We start from the raw sequence: 24,735 nt of genomic DNA on the forward strand, positions 1-24,735 counted from the left end.
AGTTGTTTCTCAGTCAGGTGACTCAGCACAGCAGGCCAAACTGTGTTATCCTGTGGGACTTTTGACACCATTATCCGGGCAGACGTGCAGGGTGGAGGGATGGTAAGTCAGCACGCTCCTAAACAGAGCCACATGTCTTTAGGTCGAGGCCAACCAATCAGACTCTGCGGGCCTGATCTGACGCCCCCCAGGAGTCCACTGGATCACTTTCAACATGAGACGGGAGAGAAAAAGTGCCAGAGTGGAGCTGGACTCTACCAGAGAACGAGCATTAAAGAGTTTACAAGTGTGCAGAGCCAAGAGAAAACCTCAAACACCTCAGCACAGTGTCCTATAAACATCAAATCTGGCTCAGATTCTCATTATAACGCAATAAATATGGTTTTATGCTTGCCAGTAGGAGCCGCCATAAATTCCAGACACGTTTTTTTGGGGGGCTGCCTGTGCCGGTGTCAGGCCAAGTGTAAGTAAATATATAATCGTTGTACATGGCCAAAAAATGGCTCTGAACACTCATAAACCCTGATATATGTGTTTGGAAAACCTCAATATGTTGTAGTGCGAGAGATGTGCAGTCATTTCACTCTTTTTTTTAAGTGGACAATAGAAGGTTTGATCCTAGCGACGGCAGGACGAGAGTCCTGTGAAAATGCTACACACAACGTCACACACTGTGACTAAGGCAGCGCAAATACTAATCCACTGAAGCAAATCTGTATGAAATGTAAATTAGGTACACTATAATTATGGATTACTGATGATTTAAGATATTGTTCTAGTATTTAATGGACAAATCTGGTTCCTTTGATATGTTTATTTTTGTGTAAAGAGTCAATGTCCAGCAATGACTTCATGTTTTTTTAAGTCTGATATGTTTTTATTCCTCTGAGCTGTTGTTCTCCAACAATGATTTAAGTCACATAGATGAGCCAGAGCCCAGCTGTTTAAAACTGAGTGTATGTATCTGTAACCTATGTTCAAGGATTTATTCTCCGTGGGAGGAACGGCACCACCAACACAGCCATGAAAGACAAAGTAACTCAATTTACTAGAAAGGAGAAATATTGGAAATATTACAAAAAACACTGGATGTTGAAGACATTATGCAGTGTCTCAGATAAGATTCCCACTTCAAAAGGTCTACTATGGATTTTATATATTCTGGCAGGCATTTTTGACTTTTGTGGTGGAAGTGGAAACCAACCAAGAACATGATTCCATAATATTTGTAATGTCCCCTCCAAGTCTGGTAACCACCATGACTGACGTGAATGGGTAGTGGGTTGGGTGGATGGTCAATGCTCTGCTTGCGTTTGTATTTTTCTATTTGGCAAACTGAATTTATAAAAAAGTTAAATTTGAGAATTTCGCTGCCCTTGAACAGTGCTTAAGTGTGTGGAGCAGAAAACTGAAAAGATTCAGCTCTGAATGTTTTCAAAAGATGTTCTTTTTTATATATAACTTATTATGGATTATATTTATTAATTTCTTACTCTACTTATTGTCTGACATGTATTTTGACCTGTACATGTTCTGGGCAGTAGAACTGAACTCTCCTCTGGGATAAATAAAGTCATCTGAATCTGAATCAAAAGCCACTCTCTTGTGAGTCTCTCAACTTTATGGCTGTGCAACAATAAACTGTTCATGTGTGCCCTTGTAACAAAAACAAAACAAACTACAATAACATCCTGAAAGTTTCAGGTGAATCTGAGTACAAAAAGTACACCGCAATAGAATTTCTAAACCAATGAAACTACATGAATGCACATGTTCTACTCAGCCTCAGATTTATTGTGCAGATTAAATGATTTCTCTCAACTAGTCGTCTAGTTTGAAAAGGTATAAAAGAAATGCATAGTTTAAAACACACTATGCAAAAGTTAATGCAACTCACAGCAACTTTTTCAACTCCAGAATATATCTTACAAAAATGGCAAGTTTCTTAATTCATTGTGTTTCTTTTTTTACATTACACTTACAATGAGCAGTAACACATATGTTGGACTCCGTCGATCTTTCACCAGGACTCTTGTGGTTCTGCTTTACGTTCCACGCAGCAGCAGCTCCGTCTGCTCAAGCTTTGTTCTCTCTCCGCTGAAAACGTAAATCCCACAAGCATCTGAGTTTTCACTGTTATGAAGTTGCTCAAGAGCAAAACAAAAAAACAGTTCATCTGATGATAAATTCTTCCAGTCATCAGAAGATGTTCATTACCAACAGGAGAGTCACTTTGTACAAAAAACAAACAAAAACGTGTGACTGGGAAACGTGTTCTTGAAATACTCTGGACGACCTTCAACATGATTGCAGGCCTGTAAAAACCGTGTGTTTTTGAAATGAAGCAGAGCTGCACAAGGCACAGCACCAAAACATCCAAATTATCTAATTTCATAAATGTGTAAATGTCTCGCAAAGTCCTGCAAGTCGCAATGTAAACAGACTGGAACAATTAAAGATGTTTGGAGAGGCTGCTGTCCAACTGTCTGGGAATGGACTAAAACTAATCCTTTCACCTCACCCCCATATTTTACATCCAGCTCTCCTCGCTGGCAATAAAAACCACATGTGCATTAGTTGTGGGGAAGAAAAAAACACTAGGTTTATTATCAAGAAACTAATATTTTACAAAACTGAAAACATTCTTGCTCCTGGGATTAAAAAAAGCAACCAGTAAGTCTTTGTCCGTGGGGCCTGAGGCCTCCAACAAATCACTGTCTGCTTGTTCTGCTCCCGTCACTCAGTGTCTGTGGTGTGGGCGGGGCGACTACGGCTGGTCGGGGGGGCTGGCCGCCGCCGCCTCGTCGTTGCTGCTGTCCACCTCCTGCTCCATGGGGCTGTCCTCCTCCAGCTGCTGGCTGGTGTAGTTGGTGATCTCCAGGAAGCCGCTGGGCTCCACCACCACGTTGGACTGGCTCGAGTCCGGCAGGATGGAGTACTGAGGGATCACCTGCAGGTGGTTAGTCATACCAGGGTCTCTGTCACTTCACCTCCATTAATACTCATGTCCACTCAGCGAGCACTTTATCGGGACAGTGACGACACATTACCTCTACGTGCGCAATTAAGTTGAGCTACAGTTGCAGCTTGACCAGGCCATGCGCTTGGACGACTGTCCATGTCCTGGTTTACAAGCACAGGAAGGGAACTGATTTATTTTTTGGCGCGGCCTGTGTCTCCACTGAGATAGGAAGCCATGTGCCGTCTTTCAGCTTGTTAGTAATAGACCTCTTTCTGACCTATTTCAGGAACAAGTTACAATTCTGTTTTTCCTTCCAGCAATGTATTTTAAAATATGGTATTCCTCCTTGAGCATGAACTGTGTTTCCTCGCAGGAGTAACTCAACTCCAAACTGCATTATCTGGCTGAGTTAGTCCGACTTTGAGAATTTTGATTTAGTGCGATTTCAGTCGACCCAACATGTTTACATAGTCAAAGTCCAATTTAAGTCAGATTAACTAGAGCTCCTGACCACAGACTGTAAATAAAGATAGATGTAGCCTCTGTGACGTCACCTACAGGTTTCTGGAGAGGCTTTGCTAGTAACTGACTCCGCCCCTTTCTTCCAGGCTAATCAAAAATTGGCCCAAGAGGAGGGGCACGTGTGGAGCCGAGACTTACGCTCGCTCACCCACCTGTCACTCAAAGAGGCCACACTCACTGTTATGCAGAACTTCCTTAATAATTTAACAGAGGTGAGTTACATGAAATTTCATCTAGATACAGTTGTTATAAAGGAGAAATGTAGCTGTAGACACCAAAACGGTTTTTGTTTAAGACTGCAAACGTGTTTAATTTCTACTATAAAGTTGGATGTTTTGACGCGGGAATTGATCGACCACTGGAACCAGACTTTTTCAACTTTGTTGTTGCACTTTGTATGATATGAAAATCAATCACACGAAAGGATCAGTCTTCTGCCTTTTCTGTTATCAGTGCAGTCTCTGTAAGATACCATAGCATCGCATAGCATCCAAGGTTCACAGTGATGATTTATACATTTTATATTGTTTAAACAAAGAGGTCAAAAGTCGTACTGACAAATCTCCATATCAGTCTGCACCTGGACCTCTGTGATTTATGAGCTTAATACCTCTGTAATAAACATCTTACCTCAATAACCTCCAGGTCTTCCTTGCTCCTCTGCGCGGTGAGGCCCTGCATGCAGCCGAACTGCTGGGACTTGGCGTGCGAGTGGTGCATGGGGGCTCCGGAGCTGCTGATGAACTGGCCCGAGTCCAGCGTGCCCGACACGGCCTGGACCTCCAGGGCTTTACCCAGGGGGCCGCAGTCGCTGGAGGAATCCACCACCATGGGCTCCGTGCTCGGATCGATCTCCGCCTCCATCATGGAGATCTTCAGGATGTCTGACACCGAGGGCTTCTCTCCTGACGGCCCCGAGCTGGATTCGGGGATCAGCTTGGCGGTGGCCTCGCCGCTGCTGAAGACCGGCGACGAATGGTGGGAGCTGCCGAAGGTGATCTTGGTGACGGTGGCGCTCTGTGTGATGATTGGCTGTTGAGGTGAAGATTTCAGAAACGTAGAGAATTTAAATTGGTCTTCAGTTTTTATTTATTTATTTAGATTTTCTTTTCTTTCTTTTAACTTTTTAAACAATAAGACAACATGGACAAAACCAAACAAACCAAAAAATAAACTAATAATAATATTAATAATAATTATAATGATAACATTTCAGTAAGTCAATTTTGTTATAATTCCATGTTCTAGTTTTTTCTATTTATCATCAAACGTTGTTTCTGTCCAGTGTCGGTGTGGAGCCACTCACCTGGTTGGGTGTGGTCTTTTCAGTGCTGACAGGGTGGTGCGCCTGCAGTGGAGGAGGGTGGGACATGGGCGTGTGCAGGGGCCGGTGGTGGGACGTGGGTGCTTGCTGGAGCTTTGGGAGCTGCGGCGTCACCAGGTGTTTGGTCGGTGTGCCCGCCACGGCCGTGAGCTTTGCCCCGGCCTGAGCTGGTGCGGTCAGGGGTCTGTCTTTGGGGCTCTGGGTTAAGGTCTGGGGCTTGGGCTGAATCTGCCCCTGTAGCTTGGGGAGTTTCTTAGTCAGAGGTGGAGTGGAGGGGAAGGCGGCGATGGTGGGGGAGGAGGAGGAGGAGGAGGAAGGCTGGCTGATCTGAGGTTTACTCTGCAGCTGTGGCGGCGGCGGCGGCGGCGGTAGCGGTGCCGACGGTGCTGGGGTGGAGGTGGAGCTGGAGGTGGAGCTGTGGCGGGTCTGGTCCGCCTCGGCCTTGCTCAGAGGTGGCGGGTGTGCGCCTGCGGAGTGGGGAGTTTGCTTCACGGTGTCTGCAGCTGGTTGGGTGGAGCGGTAGAACAAGCCCGTCTGAGGGTCCAAGGTGTCGCCCTCCAACTCGCCGACCTCTGGCGCCGTGTCAGTTTTACCGTGGCTGTCGGAGGCCTGAAACAGAGAGGCCCAGTGAGGGCTGTCGTCAATAGGACGGCCACACTGACTCATCCACGCTGAGCTAAAGGGGTCCAGTGTTTCATTAAGATGAAACACATAACAAATATTCATGACTCATGACACCAGTTTGTCCAATGAGTCAATTGTTTATCACGAAAAAGTTAAAGAACACGTTTCTTTCGTCTAACTATAAAACAGTAATTGACTGCTACTCATGCAACGTGTCCATCACTTAGATCTAGTACTAATTACATTTATATACTGTATATACACATTTTATTTATTCAGCTCTTTTTATGATACTCAAAGTCGATTTACATCATCATCATCTTGAACCGACAGAAGACGTTAAGGACAAAAGAATCTCCATAACATGTTCGTAATGGAGAATAAGTGAAGCATCACCAGAGATTAAAAGCAGCTCTGAAGAATTTCAGGTGCTGCTGACGCCATGTACACACGTAGCTGGGTATGTGGGTATATTTTTCCCCCTCCGTTCCCAATAGGACATCACACACACCAGATCATTTTCATAAAGACCTTCATTTACATGAACCCGGATAAATACACAGTCTCTATAGTATCTATATGCAAGATCTCACAATAATCAAAGGTAAACACGTGGCATCAACGCATTTACTGTCGCATGCGTTGACGTTAGGGAACCTAAAACTCTGTTTTCCCCTGTAAACACGCACACATGAAACTGGAGTTTTCCAAAGTGTCCTTTAAGACCGGAGTTTTCAGTAAACCAAAACGGAGTTTTCGTGGGGATGAAAAGGCAAAAACGCATTAAAAGATCTGTGATTTTTCGGATACCCGACTACATGAGCACATGGCCTGAGATATGTTTATGTTACATATGGTCATGGTGATCAGACAAGATGCCTCTGGTGGTATGGTAAAAAAAAAAAAAACTGGACAGGTTCACATACTTGCACAATATTATTATATAGTAATAATTAAGCAACGGTAATGTTACTTTTTTCCCCCCCTGGTCATTTCAACCGAACTCCCCCACCTGGAATAAACCTTCCTCTCACTGTGCCCTCATAAAAAACAACAGCAACATTGCTGTGACGAGGTTTCATTGAAACTATTCTACTTTCAGATGAAGAAACAGTTCCTATCACCAAATGCTTTTAGCGAGAGTCGAAGTTGTAGTTCAAGATATCAAGACCGATGTTTGGAGAGGATTAATAGATAACAACAGGGGTGTCAGAGTGGAATTATAGAGTCAGTGTATGTGACAGTGTAGACTCTGTTTGGACTGTGTGCAGCTCTCTACTGTATCGGCTAATGTGTCTGTCCCAGTGCTGTCACTCAAAGAGCAGGTTGGTCACTGTACTTTCTGTGTACAGGAGACTAACGTGTCCTCACTGTGTGGCTGACGTGTGAAGCTGCAGCTGCAGACGAGACGGCCGCCGGCTTGTAGGGCTTCCCCAGCTGCTGACTCGAGGACATGACCACATCATCGCCCTCCGAGGACACGCCCACTCTGCTGACTTTACCTGGCAGGGGGAACCACAGGCATGCCGTCATACTATCATATCAAATAAAGGGAAAGCTGAACAAACACACACACACACACACACACACACACACACACACACACACACACACACAGACACTCTACCACACCATTTCTTCCGTCGAAAGATCAAAAAGGGAAGTGTGTTTCATCATGCCCAATTTGCGGTTTTAGTGTGAATTCAAGTTACTTCCACTGAAATTGAGAGCTGGCAACCAAATGAAGGAAGTACAAAAAGCTGCCGTGTCATGTCTCATGCAGCACGTCATGCAGCACGGTGGACAAGCGGAGGCGTACCTGCAGCGATGTACTCGGTGCTGGGCTCAGCCTCGGAGGTGGAGGGTCTGGGGGACTCGGGGCTGGGCTTCTTCTCCTGGGCCAGCTGGATGGGCACGGCCAGCTGGCTCAGGTCGATAGTGTGCTGCCTCGGTTTGGACTCGCCCTTCTCCTTCACTACAGGGAGAGACAAGACTCAAACTCAGCATCATGTACCAGTTCAGTTGTTAATGGCTATCCCACCGGTGGTCCACCTGCAGCCGGTAGCAAAGTGCAAAGAAATGCTACGAGGAAGTGCAGCAGAAGAGAGCTGGAGAGCAAACATGGACAGAAACTTAAAGAAACCTTGGTTTCAAGGATACACAAGGACACCGAGTGTTGATGAGAACAAGATAAACTAATAAATCCACAGTGCATGTTTCACATTTAAGTCCAATTTACATCTCTTGTTTTTTATTTTCCAGTGCAACCTTCACCATCACACACAGTGCACTCAGCAGGGGGGAGGGAGGGTTCATTGGGAGTGCATTCTTCCTCCTGTTCTTTTGTGTGAATTTGTGTCTGAAACTTTGTTTTCCCTCATAAAACACACGTGACAAAACATGAAAGGATGTAAGAGAGGACTTTTTGTTAAACGTTAAATATGCCACAACATTGTTGTGCAATGGTATTATATGTTGCGTTGCTAGAGATACAACAAATCATGTACTCAATATGTAAAAGGGACACGCATGTTTGGTGCAAGACCCAACAGACATCACATCATCTATTTTTCTAAGTTGAACTGAAAAGCAAAATTATCATTCACACTTAAATCTAATATTGCAGTATCTGTCCATATAATTGCAATACAATGGGTTTAAAAAAACAACAACAAAAAAACTGTACAGCTCTAAAAAAGGTAGAAGAGTATTTTATCATTATTGACATGAATTCTTTGGTTATGGCCAAACATGTGTTTTTGTGAGTGCACAGTGACCTTTTACCACCATGATGTGTATTCTGCCAAATATAAAGACAAAAAGTCTTGACGTTACTGAGATCAGGCTGCACACAGACCTGAAAACAAGAACATTAAAGTGGAAAATAGAACTTAAACTTGACACAACTCTATTGATGTTCTCCTGGAAATTATGTACATTACCCTGAATCTAGCATGACAGCACGTACACAGGGAGGAAGTTTCAGATCAGACGACAGGGGAAGCTTCTCACTAACATATGTGAATCACACTCTACACGATACACGAGAAGACTAAATTAGGAACATCTGGCACTAATAAAATATCTCTCTGCGGCTGAGGTACGACATAGGTTTCATGCACTGAATCACAATCAGCTCAACTGGGATTTTATTATGGGTGAATCCATCAAAAAAAAAAAATTCCACTCAACAACTCGTTCCACAGGTTTGTTCTGTGAGAGCAGAGCCTCAGGCGAACATCGTGGTTACTGTGGGTTGGCAGAGGGCTTTCATATTTATTTGATGGCAGGTGTTCAGTAAAAGTTTAAACCCTTTTCGATGAAACTACCAAAGTAAAAGAGCTGGAAATTAAAAGCTGTGGTAGGAAAATATGAACGTCTTAGTCTTTTAGACAGATCTGATACCAGAAATATTTAGCTTGACCTTGCCACGCTGCTGTAGTCACTCTATGTACAGGTGATAATTCCCTGTCCCGCCCTCCGCCCCCTTTGTCTGCAGCCGTTTCAATGACATAAAAGCTCACCTGTTGTCTGCTGCAGCTCCAGCAGGGCTTTGATGGTTGAAGTGGCCGACTGGGATTCCCCTCCCGACACCTCCTGGTAGATAATAGTGGGGCTGGACTCCACCGCCACTTCCTGCTCAGTCCAATCCTGCTCCCTGGAGGACACCACATGCACTACAGGCTGCGGCTCTGAGGAACGATGGAAACCGAGTGGGATGGATTAACAATCGCGTGGAACTTCAAAGGGATTTTTTCACATTAGGTCAGTGCACCTGGATAAGGAGAAGAGCCATATATACCTTGAGCGCTGCCGTGGGAGCCCTCGCCGGCCAAGCTGCTGGTCTCCGTGAAGCTGGCCACCTCGTCCTTCGTGGACCCGTCCGAGCCCGAGGGCTGAGGCTGACCCATGTCCACGGAGCGGCTCACCTGCTGCAGCGTCTCAGTGACCAGCTGCCTGGTCTGCTCGCTCACCATCGTCTGGAAAACCGGCTTAGGCTTGATGAGAACCTGGAGTGAGGAGAAACGGACAGTTTCCTGTGAAGCAGCAGAACAACAAGCTGAATGAACAGACCAAAGACTATCTTTCTCTCTTGGAGCAACCAATGTGAGGACAATATCATCTCTACATTGAACCCAGACAGTTTGCAGTTCATCTACAAAGCGTGAACTGCACCTCCCACCCCCAAGACAACATCCAAATCTTACATTCCCACAGCAAAGCATCATTAACATCCAAGTACTGGTCCACTGTAGCCTTGCAACACCAGGGTCATTGTGCATTAATGCATTCAATAGATTCCTAGCTGTGATGGTCCACCACCAGATGCCTCAACACAAAGGCTACTGGTCCAGTACCAGTGTAATCCAGCAACGGCGACCTACACTTGAAATAGGTATTAAATCAGTAATAGCCTACTGTTCATCTATTCTTTTTAATCTATCAATTTTTTTTCTCTCCAAAATCAGCTGAACTGCTCCAAAATCTCTCTGTGTACACCCTGACAACTACAGATGTAGCTGAGGAAACCAATGAGCTTGCCCATAAATTAAATTTACATGAGTCTGCATAGTGACATTAATTAAGAACCCAGTCGTCTTCACATGGTTTCTTGTTCATAAATAAGACAACTGAGTCATATTTTCATCTGCTTAGTGGTGTGACTCAGTTTTGCACATCGAGTAAGTAGGTCATACGTGTAAACAAGTCAAAACGCTGCATGTCAAAAACGGAAAGTGGGAACAATGTTTTGGGGACAGTTTTGTCACTGGAAAGTGTTTGATGACTTCTGTGTCTAAATTGTGCCCAAAAACACCATGTCACAGCCCTGACTGATCAACACTGTGGTTTCACTGAAACTGTCAATCATAGCTGTGGGTGTTAACTACAGATTTTACTATACGTGTTTACAATGTAAAAGACAAATCTCTGTCTGGTATCAGTTTCCTCTTCAATTACTAAAACTGAATTCAGATTCAACTCAGGTGAGACTGATACTGAAACGATGACATGAAGGAGGCAGCAAAAACATGACATTGTGACCTTCACAAAGGGAACAAATGATGCTGCTGCTTTTTTTTGTCCTCTCTACTTCAAGTCTATGAGGCGGCAAAAAAAACATCTGGAAACAAGAGCAATGGGATTTACCCTCTGGGAATATATTCAGACACCTTTGTATCTTTTCAAGTTAAAGTGAAAAATAAATATTGTCAATTCATTTGGTTTAGTCTTTTTTTTTTTTTTTACAGAACTAATCCTTTTCAAAAACAGACTTTAAAATCCCCAGGAACCAAAATCACACGCACAGTGGTGTCTGCTTTCATTATACAGGTCCATCACGCCAAAGAGATCACATAACACAAAGAAAGAACAGACAGAAACATCAGTCAGACCAGTTGCACAAGATTTTTGGAGAAAATTTCCTATGTGATGACTTTCCAGTGAAAAGCCCATTCTCGATCTGCTGTAAACTGAAGCATTTACTTATATGGCATTATTCGGCAACAGTACCATATAATCAATCAGGATATACTGTATATTTTTCTACTTTCTTACATTTACTTTTCATCTGTTTTTATCTGTCTCATTATTATATTTTGAATTTTATGATTCAGTTCAAACTTTTCCTCTTTTTTTAATAGAGGGAATGAACACATCCAGCTAAAAACACCTATGTCTTCACCTTATTTTGACTTGTGCATTTCAAGAGTAAGGATTGAAATGAAGGCGCTGCCTCATATAATGTGTGTGTAGTAAGAACATTCCAATATTTGTTTATTTATCACAAGACATCTACACATCGCAACACTGACCAGTGTGGTTCCATGTCGGAAATTTTTACTAAAACCATGTGGGCTGAGTTGTAAATATGATCATCGGCTCCTGGTTAACCACAGGCCTATGTCATGTGACTAGTGACAAACACCAAGTGGACATTCATATGACAGGTTGTCTGACATAAAGTGACCAAAACCAAGATGTGTCAAAACCCTGCGTTGCGACTAGTGTGTGTGGGCTGTGAAGTCAGTGAAAAAAAAAGAGGAATTTCTCTGAAAATGAGAACAAATTGTTCATTTTAGTGTTCTTCAGAAGTAGACCAGTTCTGTCTTCTGAGTTGTGCATTCAGTCATTAACCTGGTGACGCCTGCTTGAGATACTTTCCAGAGAAGAGAGCTTCTAATTAGATACAAGGTTGTAAACAAAAGAGAAAAATCCCCTGTTTCTATAGGCTTAAAATACCTACAGTGACCTTAAACACACTCTTCCTCCCTTTACTTCCCTCATTCAGGGAGAGAACTGAATCTGTATATGGAAGCAGACAGACTGACTCCTGCCTGTCCTGTCAGTTTCTGCCACACGATATTAAACCTGTATTAATTGATCATAGAGGAAGCAGAGCAACAGGCTGGAACCACAACACTGACATATCAAGTTGGCAAAAAGTCTCCTACACAACACTGTGCTACTTGAAACAAGGCCAGGTCAAAATAACTATGTCTGGACTGTGTGACCTTTTAACTCACAATAAAGCTGTTGTCATTTAAATGTTTTCACTTTCTAATGTTGGACACTGATTATTCCCCAGATATAAACACAAGTGAAAGGGAAAGACTGTGCCGTGTTCATATACTGTGTATAAAATGATTTTTTAGAGAAAGAGAGAGACAGAGTTAAAGGCTTATTCATGTCTGTCAGCCGCCCTGTGGTCGGTATAAAGAAGGGATACCTGAGGGAAAGCCCCATCTCATTACAACTGTACAGGTCAGCACAGGTGACTCTGCTATGAAAAATTCCTTAGGACTGTCCAAGAAGTCTCTAGATTTGTTGCTAGGTGCTTTTTGAAAAAGAAAATATTGCTAAATGTTGCTAAATATATCTGAAAATTGTTAGCACTGCCTTTCAAAAAATACTCAATGATATCATAGAACTTGTTCACACCAAACTTGTTTTTTGGTTTGTTTGTTTAGTAGTTTTTGCTAGCTCCAGTAAAAAGTTGATGATCTTAGACACCAAAATGTGAAGTTAAAAAGTTGTGTGACTGAATACTGTATGTAAATACAACTCTATTTCCCAATTCATCACATTTCAGTCTACTGTATTTTTGTTATTGCACATGTTCGTCAAAATACGATTTATTGGTCAGCACAATTTATTTAAATGTGGATCATGTCAGAGCTGCAGATTGTTGGAATAACAGTAAAATATAATGGAACAAATACAAGTAACATCAGAGAAAGGATTGATCAGTTATTTGGGAGCAGGTCCTTACCTGTGTCTTGCCCTGCTGGCCGTACACAATCTTGGTGGGTATGATCTTGGTGGCGGTGGCCTGGGATCCAGAGCCCATGCCTTTGGGCTGAGTGACGATCATCTTGGTAATGGGCCTGGAAGCAGTAATAATCGCTGGTTTGGTTCCCTGAACAGCCTGTAGGCTCTTCTCACCCTGAGGCACAGCGATACACTGACAGAGTTAAATACAACACACAGAGATGGTCATTGAGTGAAAAAAGCGGTTTGATTTGCAGACCTATGCCTTTATAACATAAACACAGCATATTAAGTATTAAAAACATTAAAACAGTGATTTGAGGAATTTCAATATTACAAAGTGTTAACGAGAACGAGCCAGCCAGGGTATGTGTAGGGTTTAAGTTTCTAACTTTGCGTCACCAAGTGGTTGTAGACAATGTCCAACATCCACACAGAGAAATGAAGCAACAGACAGACAGCAGCAACTGTCTGTGACACATCCCATTTGTCTCTAGATAAAAGCTTATGACATCACTATAAATTCATCTGATTATTTTCTCAAACTGATAAAAATGCCCACCCAAAGTTTCCATGACGGCATTTTTCAGTGTAATATCCAATGAATGTAAAGCCATACCAACTAATCAAAAAGGTTGCGGCTACATCTTCTCTAAAAAATATTCTAATAAAAAGGTTTTTTTAACAGTGCAAAAAGGCTCCAGTCTTATGTTTCTACTCATGATCAGAGAATCAAATATCAGATTTCGGTAATTGACTGACCCCGGCATTTAAAAGCGTGGTGACCACGTTCTTGCCCGGCAGCCCCTGGATAGTCGCTCCCTTTCCTGTCGTTTTCTGCACCACGATGACGTTTGGTTTGGACGTCATGGGGATGGTCGTGATCTTTGTGGTCGTGCCTGTGGAGGAGGGACGGCAACAATTCGTCAGACAGTAAAACAGAGCACCGCTCCTTTAGTCTGGATGCTACAGGAGCGTAGGTGACTCACCAGACACGATGTTGCTGCTGATGATTTTCCCGCCCAGAGAGGCCAGCGACTTGGGCACAACAGTGATGATGCTGCCGCTGGTCGTCTTCACGTAGGTGGTGCCGCCGCTAGACGCCGTTATTCTGGCACCGATGTTGGGACTGACAGTGGGTCTTGTGTAGGTGGTCTGAGTAGCTGCACACACAAGTTAGTAGTGTTACGATTTAATAGTTAGGCCAAGGTATTGTGAATCAGTAAAAATTGCACACTATACCCGTTCTGTGTTGACACTGGTGTATTTTCTATTTTCTGTACTTTTCTATTATGTTGTATGTTTGTTATTATGGTTTATTTTTTATATATTGGGTACTTAAGTCAGGTGCTTCTCAATCTAGTGGTCAAAACCTCCAAAAGGTCATAAGATAAATCTGAGGAGTCATGAGGAGAAGTAAAAAAAAAAAGTATTATTGTTTTTTTTTTTGTTTTTTTTTAACAAATCTTCTCTAAAACTTTCTTTGTTAGATACTGCAACGTTTCACTTCTGAAGCAAGATATCAAGGTGAAACTATTGAGAAGTGTAGAGGGAAAACATCTCACTGATAACAACTAAGACATTTGAAACAATAGTAGTTTATTCTTTATCAAAGTATAGTATTGTATTTTCTAATCATAAAGTACATTTCATGAATAAAATCTGAAAATTGTAATATTAGTAACTGCTGGCAATATTTGCATCCCAAATGTGTGTCCATTTTATGCTATTTAATACTTATTAACTACAAGTACCTTAAAAGAACTCATTGTAATGTCATTGTGAAGGAAACGGTAAAGGATCAAATCAGAACATCACACAGTGACAGCAGCAGTGATATATTTTCAAGATGTTACGCACGATGTGGCACCAATTCACTGGATTTGATTTTACAGTGTGTAAAGGTCTTCTGATCACCCACCTGTGGGCTGAGTGACCAGTTTGGTGGTCATGATGGCTCCGTTGCTACTGACCACCATGATGGGAGAGGAGCTGCTGCTGGACAGAGCCACGGACGAAGGCTTGGGCAGGATTTTGCTGGGCTGAACCTGCTGAGTGATGATCTTCACTCCTACGGAGAAAACGGAGGATTAAAAAAAACAGAGGAAGAGATGGAAGAAGAGCCAAACACCAGGTACGAATCCTCACCGGACTCCTGTTTGATCTGGATGGTGGGCTTGGTTCCAGGTGAAGCGGTGGAGGCCTGGACCTGACTGACCCCGGAGGCCCCTAATGGTGAGCTCTGCTGCAGCTGTTTGGGCGACTGCTGTTTGGGGAACTGGGCTAGGATTTGAGTGGGCGACCCCACCAGCGTCTTGGGTGAAGGAAGTCTGGCTGAAGCCACCTTCACTGCAGCTGAAGCAGCACCTGGAACAGATGTGGTGAGATGTACAGACCATGTGAGACGGTAGGAGAAGCTGCTGGTTCTGGTTCAAGCCGTCCTTTTCTTTTACTGCTCAATAGGTCACGATACCAGAATTTCAGTAGTCGAAACCAGTACCAGTGAATTTCTACGATTCTCCATACTTATTCGATACCACGACTAAAAAAACAGAACCCACGTGCTTCTAAATTCACTCGGCCTACTTAATTTATTTATTTTTTAAAACGGTTTCACATCAAACTTTCTTGTATTTAAGCTTCACTGTGATTCAACAGCTTCTCAAACTGCACAGAATTTAAAGAGCTAGCAGCAGTAGTGGAAAAAAGCAGGTACCGACGTATTTCTTGTGTCACTGCCTCGACTTGGTGCCGAAGTATCGATTCTTGTGACAACCCTACTGCTCAAACTGACACAGTCCGTCTGCTGCACTAATGGGCTGTAAAAGAGCAAAAGACCGTCACTGTGGCGGTTATCTACAGAGGTGGAACGTACTTGGTGCGACTGTTGACATGACCACTGAAGGCGAAGAGGAGACCACTGTGGTGACGGCGACGGTGTTGGGGTTGGTGACGGGGCTGGAGCTGGCGGGAAACACCACCGTCTGCTTCTGGGTGGGTGCGGTCAGCATGGAGGTGGAGCAGAGCTTGGACATGGCTGCGTTGTTGTGGGAGTGAGACTTGGACAGGATGTTGGGCACAAAGTTGGAGCTCGGAGACGTGGTCACGATGATCACCTGGTCAGATATAAGACTCTCAGTTAAAGTCCCCCTAGAGAGGCATTTTAAAAGTTGTTTAAGAAAGCTCCCAAATAGGCTAAAAACAGGTCTACTATTTCTCCCTCATTGAAAAATCCAGATTATATGAATATTCATGAGTATGCAAATGTGTAATGACTCTCACCCGCCCACCGCCACCGTGTTGCTAAGTAACGGTGGTGCGCATTAACGGGGCAGGGGAAATGGAGGAGTGAAGTCAAAACACGAGGTTGGCACTGAGGTCCGAACCCTGGTCTACCGCATCCAAGGCGGCGACTAAACCTCTGGGCCACGGCAACTACTGATAACATGTTTGAACATCTAGCTATGTAAGTAGATCACACCACAGTGAACAACAAATGAGACGCAAACAAAATCAACGGGATTGGTTGCTAGTTTCGTGACGCATGAAAACTGACCCCAATTTGAAAACTTGAATCCAGTGTTTTCAGACTCTGGTTTTGAAACTGCATTTTCAAGTCTAAAATGCTCAGTTGTGGCGTGGATTAGCAATTTTGCTCCTGAAATGCCTTGTAGCAGAGCCCACACACTAAATTGACATGTTAATAATTTAAAAAGGGGCATTTTTGGTTTAGGGGGTCTTTAAGTTCCTGTAGACGTGTGTTCAAGAAACCTCAGAGTGTGTGAAGAGGTGTCGCTCACCTTCTGAGTGGTGGTGTTGGTGGTCTGGATGGTGGGCTTGGTGAAGGTGATCTTGACCGGCGACAGGTGGGGCGGCAGGGAGTTGGCGATGCTTTGCATTATGTTGCTCATCTTGGGGCTGCCGCTCACCGGCACCGTGATGTTTTTGGACACCGGCGGCGACACCTTGGTAACCTCCTTCAGCATCACTGGCGACGAGCTGGAAGAGTTGGTCCGCCTTCGCTTGCGAGGCTTCTCATCTTCGTCAGAACAACTTACACCTGAGAAGAAAAGAGGGTAGACACTCAGGATGTCTCTAGTTCCATCCAGGAGAGCAAACTAATGATCATTTTTTACTCTGTTGATAACTTGGTCTATTAAAATTGGGACGTGAAAAAATCTAAAACAGTCCAAAACACAGTGATTATAAAAAAACAAAACAGTGAAGCTACAGTAAAGCTGAAAATGTACCAATCTACTGATCAATTTTCTGCTGATATGAATTAATCAATGAATTATTGGCACGTGATACATTGGTACATATGAAAATCAAACCAGGAGCACAAGCAATTGGTAAAGATGGTAGAGTAAAATCACTGAATGTTGCCTTTAAAATCTAGAAATCCAACAAATGCAACTCTAAGACCAGTTCTGCTGTGATGATTCTCATTAAATCTTTAGTTAATAATGTTCACACACAAGTCTCATTCCTCTCCTACATTAGCGTGACAGTGACACTGTTTAGTGTACAGCAACAAACTGGCAGCAGATGCTCCTCAATCATCAGATCTGATCCAAAAGATCCCGAGTGACTTCATGTTATGGAAATTCAAATCACAGCCTGAGCAAATCCTTAGTCATGTGCCTGAGCTTCCTGAGTTTCCATCATATTATCAGAGTTGAAAGCGTGCCATTCTTATGTCTCTCAAAGAGTAAACACGTCTCATAGCGCCCCCCTCTGGCAGATCAGTAGATCTTACAAACATCTGAGCACAGCAAAAATCTTTGATTACTGGTCATTCCAAAACATTCTTGTAAAAAATCCAATCAATGTTTCAATGTCACTAAAGTTGAGATCACAGAATGAAACAGTGAATATTACAAAATATACTTTTACTATCCTCTCCAATAAACACATCTTTCACATTTTGGATGTTAAAGTGAAATAATAAAACATTAAATGTGTCAACAACTGTGGTGTGGTTCACTTTATTGAAAGATATGACCAGGATTTCATCAAAGATGAATGCACAGCGTTCACAGTGTGTGTGTGTGTGTGTGTATGTGTGTGTGTGTGTGTAGTGGCACCACCTACTGACTGATCAACTCATTCACACATTAGAGTGGTGTTTCCCATGTGTGCTTAACATTTCTGTGTAGTGCAACATTATTCTGTGTGAGATGTGAGTTAGTGGTAATAACTCAGTAATTAGTGAGGCAAATGGAAGAGCAGCTTATTTATTTCTCCTACAAGCTGCTATAGTCTCTTCTGATAAAAACCTATTCTTGCTCAACTGTATTTAAAAAAACGTGCAGTAATACATCTAATGTATAACATATATATATCTATATAATAGTCTGAGGAGAGTCTTAGTATTTCCTGAAACGTTACTATCCTTCCGTAGTTGATGTCATCACTCACTTTTCACATAGACCGTGCTCCCGCTGGGCAGCACCACCACGTTGGACGAGGGGCTGGGTGGTCGTGGTGATTTTACCGTGGCCCCTATAGTGCCGCTGGTCGCCGTGGCGCTGGTGGAGGTGCAGGTGGTGCTCGTGTAGGAGTAACACACAACCACTGCAAGGAGGAAATTAAACGTGTCATTTGATGTGGGATCTGTTTGTGAACACCCTTTAAGCGGAGCGAGTGCGAGTGTGGTCTACCTTCTTTGTTTCCGGTTTCAGCCGGCAGCAGCAGGGAGGCGTTCTGATTGGCCGTGGCACTGGCCACAGCGTTAGCGGTGACTGTGAACGCTGTCTGAGGGACCAGCCTCGGCATCAAGGGGACAAGTCGGCGTCCTTCAATCGACCATTCAGACGAGCTGTTTGGACCGGACATGCTGAAAAACAGGTGAGTTCTTCAGTCGCTGCTTTTAAAGCTACAACTCCCAGTCGAATGGTGAGAAAATGGGTGGCAGCAAACTTTTACAATCAGATACCTCAACTTATTTTCAGGATTCATAACGTCTGTTCCCCTTCTACCTTCCATTTACTTGTCTACTGTTTAAAACAGTAAAACAGACTCTGTAAAGGTAAAAAGCACTTGCAGCCACACAGTGATATAAACAGTGACTTGCAAAGATTGATAAAAAATTACCACCACACTGACCTTCCTGTCTGCCTCCACTATCCCTAATTAATAAAGGGGAGGTTACCCCCCAAAAATAAATAAACCTGGTTTCTGGGATGGTGAAAATGACATTTTTGAAACATTTCATTTGGTCATTGTCAGTGAAATGGACGGTGACATTTGGAGTGACAGTACATGATAACTGAAACTCAAACATCGCATGTTTACTCACTGATATGCAATGGTGGTGAGACGCTCATCGTTGACAGCCCTGCGAACTTCTGCACGATGGCGCTCAGTTGAGATTCTGATTGGATGGGGAGTGATGGGTGGACAAAGCAGAATTAGAAGACAAAACATTAAAGAACATTTTTTACTATTCACCATCAAGTTTTAGAATGTGTGGTAAACAAATACCCGAGGATCTTAGTGAGTTCTCCCAGGAGATCCTTCTTATCCTTTGTCAGATCTCCTTGAGCTCGCAAGGCGCTGATAACCCCGGCGTAAGCCTCCAGCTCTGGGAGACACAGATACAATCTAGTCATCAATTATGCATACGAAACACATGAAAGACCAGTACATCCGATGTGTTTATGTACAACGTTTTACATTCAAGACAACTTTCTGACAATCAAAAAAGATTCTTACCCAGTTTACGGAGAATTCTCTTGCACTCATCCCTGCCCAGGTCAAGGATGGTCGGCCATACCACCGGCATGGTGCCAGCCAGCACTGGTTTCTCCAGCTGAATCATGGGCTGAGTGGAGAGATGGCAGATAATAAAGCATTCATGAACACATTTTCCATAAACCACACTGCTGCTTGCTGCTTCTCCCATCCCAGTGTTTATGTTAAAGAGCTTCATCAAGGATGAGAGCCAGCGAAAGCTCTTGACTACAGCAAAACATGATGCTATAAAAGTATCGAGCCTCTTGAGCCACATTGGAGCCATTAACTATAGTACCAGAGGAGCCTGACTGACAAGATAATTACAAGATAATTATGAACATATATAATTACTGTATTAGCATCAATCATGCAGCTTCCACAGATGTTATTTTGCCTTTGTCACAGCTTTTTATTGCATTATTACCCAGCTTATCTTTTTCCTCGTCTTTTAACTGTGAGGGTGTTTGTTATCCAATCGGCTAAAGGAAACAGTTACAACTTTCACATTTCTGCTCTTCACTGCAAAAAACCCCCCAAACATTGAAAACGGTGTAAGAAGAAGAGTTCAGCAGCAGATTAATATACTTGTGGTGCTCTAGTTACTCTGACAGTTGTTGTCTGGCTGCAAAATGACCTTTGAGGCGATCAGACACATAATCATATTAATATTACCTGACATCTAAATATCTAAGGAGCTAAAAGCTGCACAGTAATGTCCATCATATTAATTCAAGTTAAACGTCAGAGCCCATGTTCATGATAATAAAGGAGCATGGGTTTTGCAGAGCTATAATCCTAAACGCATTCAATATTGATTTGGCACTTGAACTGCTGACAGCAAGTTTCCTCACTCCACAGACAAAACAAACTGTTTAATGTCCAAGTTTTAATGATACAAACAACATAACAAACCAGTATAGGAGCATGTCAGCTCCACGACTACTTACTTAGCCATGCAGAATATGTTTCTTCAGGCCCATTTTATATGATAATAAAGTCCTAACTTTCCGTAGTTTGCACTGAGAGTACCGCCCACCACTGGGCATCTCAGTAACTACAAAACACCGGGAGCAGAAGGCCAGCGACACTGAAAAATACCATTTTATTTAGTTCAAATGCTGCACAGAGGTCAATCTATGTGCCGATCATTACAGAAGCTCCTACCAGGTACAGACCCATACGTGTTTGCGACCTAGTTCCGATATTTAGCGTGAAACAAAGACACATCAAGGTTTTTACATTTTATGGGTCAAATTGTGTTGGTACGACGGGAAACGGAGCGTCCTCCATCCCACCATCTAACGCCCGAAAAAAGCGTGTATTAACATCAAAGTATGTGCATAAATACACCCTGAACGCGACGAAAGATGTTAATAGCGTGGATATTCAACGGAATAACGTCATATTTATGTTTATCACGCATTGAAAACCTTTGCGATTGGTGGTGTTAGCTTCTAGTGAGCTAGCTGCTCCTGTGGGGCAAATCAATGTCTTACCGTCCGTGAGCAGGGAAACTTCAAGGCCTTAGGAAACCCGACATCCACACAAACATGGCCGAGCACAACGCACTTAGCTCAGCTACCGCATCTTCGTGTTATTGTGCAACAAACACGGACTCGGAAAACAAAAGATAAACCGTTAAAATCGCCCAAGCTCCCCAAAGATGCACCAGTGTTTATGTTATCAGCTAACTAGCTGCGGGTCTCTTCTTCTTCTCCGCGGGAAATATGGAGGCAGTAGGCTCAGTGCTGCCCCCCACAGGCCGCGGAGGCAACAACAGCTGCCCCCCACAGGCCGCGGAGGCAACAACAGCTGCTGCTCTGTACTGTTTGTTGGGATTGGGAAATTTAATTTAAATTTGTTGACACTTCGTTGTTGTTGTTGTAAACCTACTTTATAAATGTAATTTAAATACATAAAATCAATGTACATTAATATAAATTAAGTGGGGTGCATTTACGCAAGAGCTGTATTTGAACTTTACCTCAATTGTAGTCATTTGTACTGAATTAGCCTATGTAGGCCTATATGACTCTGTGCTTTTACGCTGCTCCCTCTTTTTGAAACCTTTAGCTGAACATTACTGCTTATAAATTAGTAGCCTAATACATAATTTAGTCAAACAACAGTAGGCTCCTACAGTGGGCTATAGGTAGCCTAAAGAAAACAATATTTCACAAGCTTCTAAAGTGATTCAATTTCGACGCACCTTTACAAGTCGCATCATTAAAATGATTTTTGCACTTGAATGCACCATTATTCAGAAATGGGTCATTAGCCTACATAATGAGCACTTTCTCAACTGGGTAGGCTACTTTATTATGATAGTCTATTGTAGGCCTAGCCTACCTATGTTTTTTTCTTCTTCTTTAAAGAATTACAGAATAGCCTAGCCTACTGAATTTTTCTTTGTTGTGTTTAAGCCACTTTTTAAGTAGGCTAGCCTAAATAATAGCCTACATTAAAATTTCTTTCAACACTGTCGAAATCACATAGTTTTGTGAAGTACGAGGAGCTCTTGAACGCAACTGAAGGGAAGGTGGGTTTTCCTCGTCTTTTTTACTCCTTTTTTTGGGGGGTGGAGGGGGGGGGCAAGCATTTCCTTTTTTCCATTTGCATCACACTACGGAGCAAAGACCGAGGCTGCTGCTGCAAAAATAGTGGAGATTAAAGCGAGCGGAGCTGGATGAGGATGCTCCATATCAGCGCGGGGGGACACCGGACGTCGCGAGAATAAGAAAGTTAAAGTTGATTTTGGATTCAGCTGCCAAAGTTTGACGTATTCCTCCCCCCGGACATTGGGAACAGGCTGGAGTGTCATCATGGAAGTATTTCCCAAGGAAAATTAAGAGATTTTCTCATGTTGGCCTAGGAGGTAATTTGAGAAAAGTGCAAATTGTAGGAAAATAACATTTACAGCAGTGATATCCCTCCGGTTTTCTACATGGTCTCCTTTGATGTAGCCTAAGCAAGAAAGTAGCGCTTTTCTTCGTTTAAATATAAGATTTTTTTTTTTACTGACCTGGGACCTTTCAATAAACACTCTACAAGTCCAACGGGATTTAAAGGACTTTGTGCTGGATGCAACGACTCGTAAACGTCTAACGACATGGACGGACACCGAGGAGACAAAGTAAAGTTTTAGTAGGAATAAAAGTAACGGGACGGTAACGTGAAAATGTTATTTGGGTGAAGTCCTTGGAAACTCGTAAGGGAAGCCCAATGAGTGGCACACAGTCAACACTCACTGACAGGTAGGCACGTCTCTCTCTGTCTATGTTTAGTCTTTATCTTCTCCGATTGAAGACAGTTCAGTTCACTGGCCACAGTTAAACAAGTAAGAAGAGGTTTCAGGTCTGTTTATGAATGGAGAGGAGACCATAACCACTTCAAGCCAAACTCCATTGAAAAAACATCTAATTTAAGGTTCTGCAGCTTGTTTGGAAATAAACAGAAGCATTAGAGCACGATATGCTCCATCTTGCCCTTTTATTTTTGGTTTTGTGTAAATTCGGCAATAAAATTCTTTATCCAAAGAGTAGGCTAGGCCTACCAGTTTACCACCAAGTGACAGTGTTTTAACTCGATTATACCAGTTTGCCCTCCTCACGCCTCGTTACGGCAGGAGACGATGGCGTCTGAGGGAAGTCAAACCAGAAGTCAAATTTTAGGAAAGTTTAAAGTGTCTGATTTATATGCACCGAAATGTGAACAAGCCCATGGTATTCTCTGTGGGTCCTTCAATTCTTTAACTTTAATTTTTTTTTTTTAACGTTTATCTTTGAAACTCAGGTCAAGTTAGGATTTACAGATTTTTTCAGCGGGTTCGTGAGACCTTCCCCTCGAAAAACCAAAAATGGCACAGAGCGTTTTTCCTTGGTCCCTTGATAATGTGATTGGCTTCAGTGTTGATGACAGCCTCCCCTTGTCAAACCAGCAGGGGGCAACTTCCTGGACTTGACCCGTCTTTACTAGTAGCCCCTGAAAAGCTCCTGCACAACTTTCTGCTCCCTATAACCATAGAGGTCAGGATGCTGACATATCCCACCTCAGGTAAAAATGTTTTGTCAGAAGTCTGAGACAATTTCATGGTTGTCTGGCATTACTGAGGGTTGACTCATTGAACTGTCCCAGTGTAAACATGTCCCTCAGTTTTCTCAGCATGTGCCCACAATCGATGAGTCTTACCGACTGTCTGTACAACAGGCTGCAGCATGATACACAACCTTAACATAAAAATCACATTAACCTGTGGACGAGAGACTGTAAGAGACTTCCCCTCCATCTATCACACACAACACCAGAAAAAAACAACATTTATTTAGTGTCCTTTTTTGTCTGGTTCTTGGCAGAGAAGCAATGCTCCAGATAAAGCCTTGATAAAGTCTGATAAAGTAGTGCAGCTCTGGAGATCGTTAGTACCAACCTGAGACATTTTGGCCAGTTTAACCTCGTCTGTACGAACCATATGAGGTGAAATGTCAAAGGAACGTCAACGGCTGACTTTCAGCTTTTCAGATTCCATCCCTCATAAGTCACTTGTATATTTTTACACTCGGTAATCAGGAGTTTCCTCTGAGGAAACGCCAAAATAAAGGCACACATGACTGCCTCGGAAAGTCAAACAAAGTCATTTAATTTCTTGACCTTCAGCCTGCAGAAAGGACTGCGACGTTCGTCTGCTCTGCTGCTTTTTTAGAACAATGGACCTTTTGATTCTCTGTAATGTTTCCGTCAAACTTTAAGATCTTATACAGTTTCAAACCATAAACAACAGAGGGGCAGATGGTTATTATACGTCTGCAGGCACATTTGGACGAGATACTGTACATCAACCAGGACTGGATGAGCCTGTAGCATATTGTGATAAAATGTGTCACTACTACTCACACAGCATGAGAATTAAAAGCACAGCAGAGCACAAAGACTGGAAACACACCTATAAAGCTCACTCATTGACTCTCTATCTTGTTTGTTTGATTTCGGGTTGCCAGATGCAGTCAGTGAGCAAAGGTTTTGGCCTGCTCTGCACAAGCACAATGATGCCAAACCTGGCAACCTCACCCTGAAGATAAGACTCCAGGAAGCTGCCTATGATTAGATGATAACAGTGCTCGAATGTTGTTTGTCGGGGAATAGTTCCGGCACGTGACGCAAAGCTAAACACCACAAATGATTGTCTTTACATTTTCGTTGGTGTAGAAATCAAACAAACCCAGATACAGGGTGTTAGATAGTGAGCATTAGAAGTGTATTATTGAACTGTGGACAAAGCCAGGCTGCATGTTTCCTCGTG

The 24,735-nt window shown here is 43.0% G+C and overlaps 2 protein-coding genes across 6 annotated transcripts in view; one reads left to right on the plus strand and one right to left on the minus strand.

Moving 5' to 3' along the window:
- Positions 1-1,949: 1,949 nt before the first annotated feature.
- Positions 1,950-21,140, minus strand: emsy (EMSY transcriptional repressor, BRCA2 interacting). Of its 3 annotated transcripts, none has more exons than XM_083987220.1 (20): positions 20,936-21,140; positions 19,419-19,527; positions 19,188-19,287; positions 19,003-19,077; positions 18,365-18,540; positions 18,123-18,278; positions 16,502-16,761; positions 15,577-15,817; positions 14,850-15,068; positions 14,623-14,772; positions 13,691-13,864; positions 13,464-13,600; positions 12,703-12,876; positions 9,235-9,442; positions 8,957-9,124; positions 7,252-7,407; positions 6,804-6,934; positions 4,791-5,417; positions 4,115-4,516; positions 1,950-2,950 (listed from the first exon to the last, which is right to left on the minus strand). In XM_083987220.1, the coding sequence occupies exons 2-20, from the start codon at positions 19,522-19,524 to the stop codon at positions 2,768-2,770; spliced, it is 3,843 nt and encodes a 1,280-aa protein (XP_083843346.1). In that variant the 5' UTR covers positions 19,525-19,527; positions 20,936-21,140; the 3' UTR covers positions 1,950-2,767. The 3 variants fall into 3 exon arrangements, with proteins under 3 accessions (XP_083843346.1, XP_083843347.1, XP_083843345.1); XM_083987221.1 differs by having other exon boundaries at positions 1,950-2,938; positions 12,703-12,894; XM_083987219.1 differs by having other exon boundaries at positions 12,703-12,894.
- Positions 21,141-22,083: 943 nt separating this feature from the next.
- Positions 22,084-24,735, plus strand: part of arhgef12b (Rho guanine nucleotide exchange factor (GEF) 12b) — a 32,474-nt gene continuing 29,822 nt past the window's right edge. For all 3 annotated transcript variants that reach the window (XR_014595949.1, XM_083987461.1, XM_083987462.1), the window contains exon 1: positions 22,084-22,693. Coding sequence is in view for 2 of the 3 variants with exons in the window: in XM_083987461.1 (XP_083843587.1) it covers positions 22,662-22,693 (32 nt within the window). In the remaining variant the exon portion in view is untranslated. The remainder of the gene's footprint in view (positions 22,694-24,735) is intronic.

The sequence above is a fragment of the Trachurus trachurus genome (genome assembly GCF_905171665.1).
Source record: "Trachurus trachurus genome assembly, chromosome: 14".
Lineage (NCBI taxonomy): Eukaryota > Metazoa > Chordata > Actinopteri > Carangiformes > Carangidae > Trachurus > Trachurus trachurus.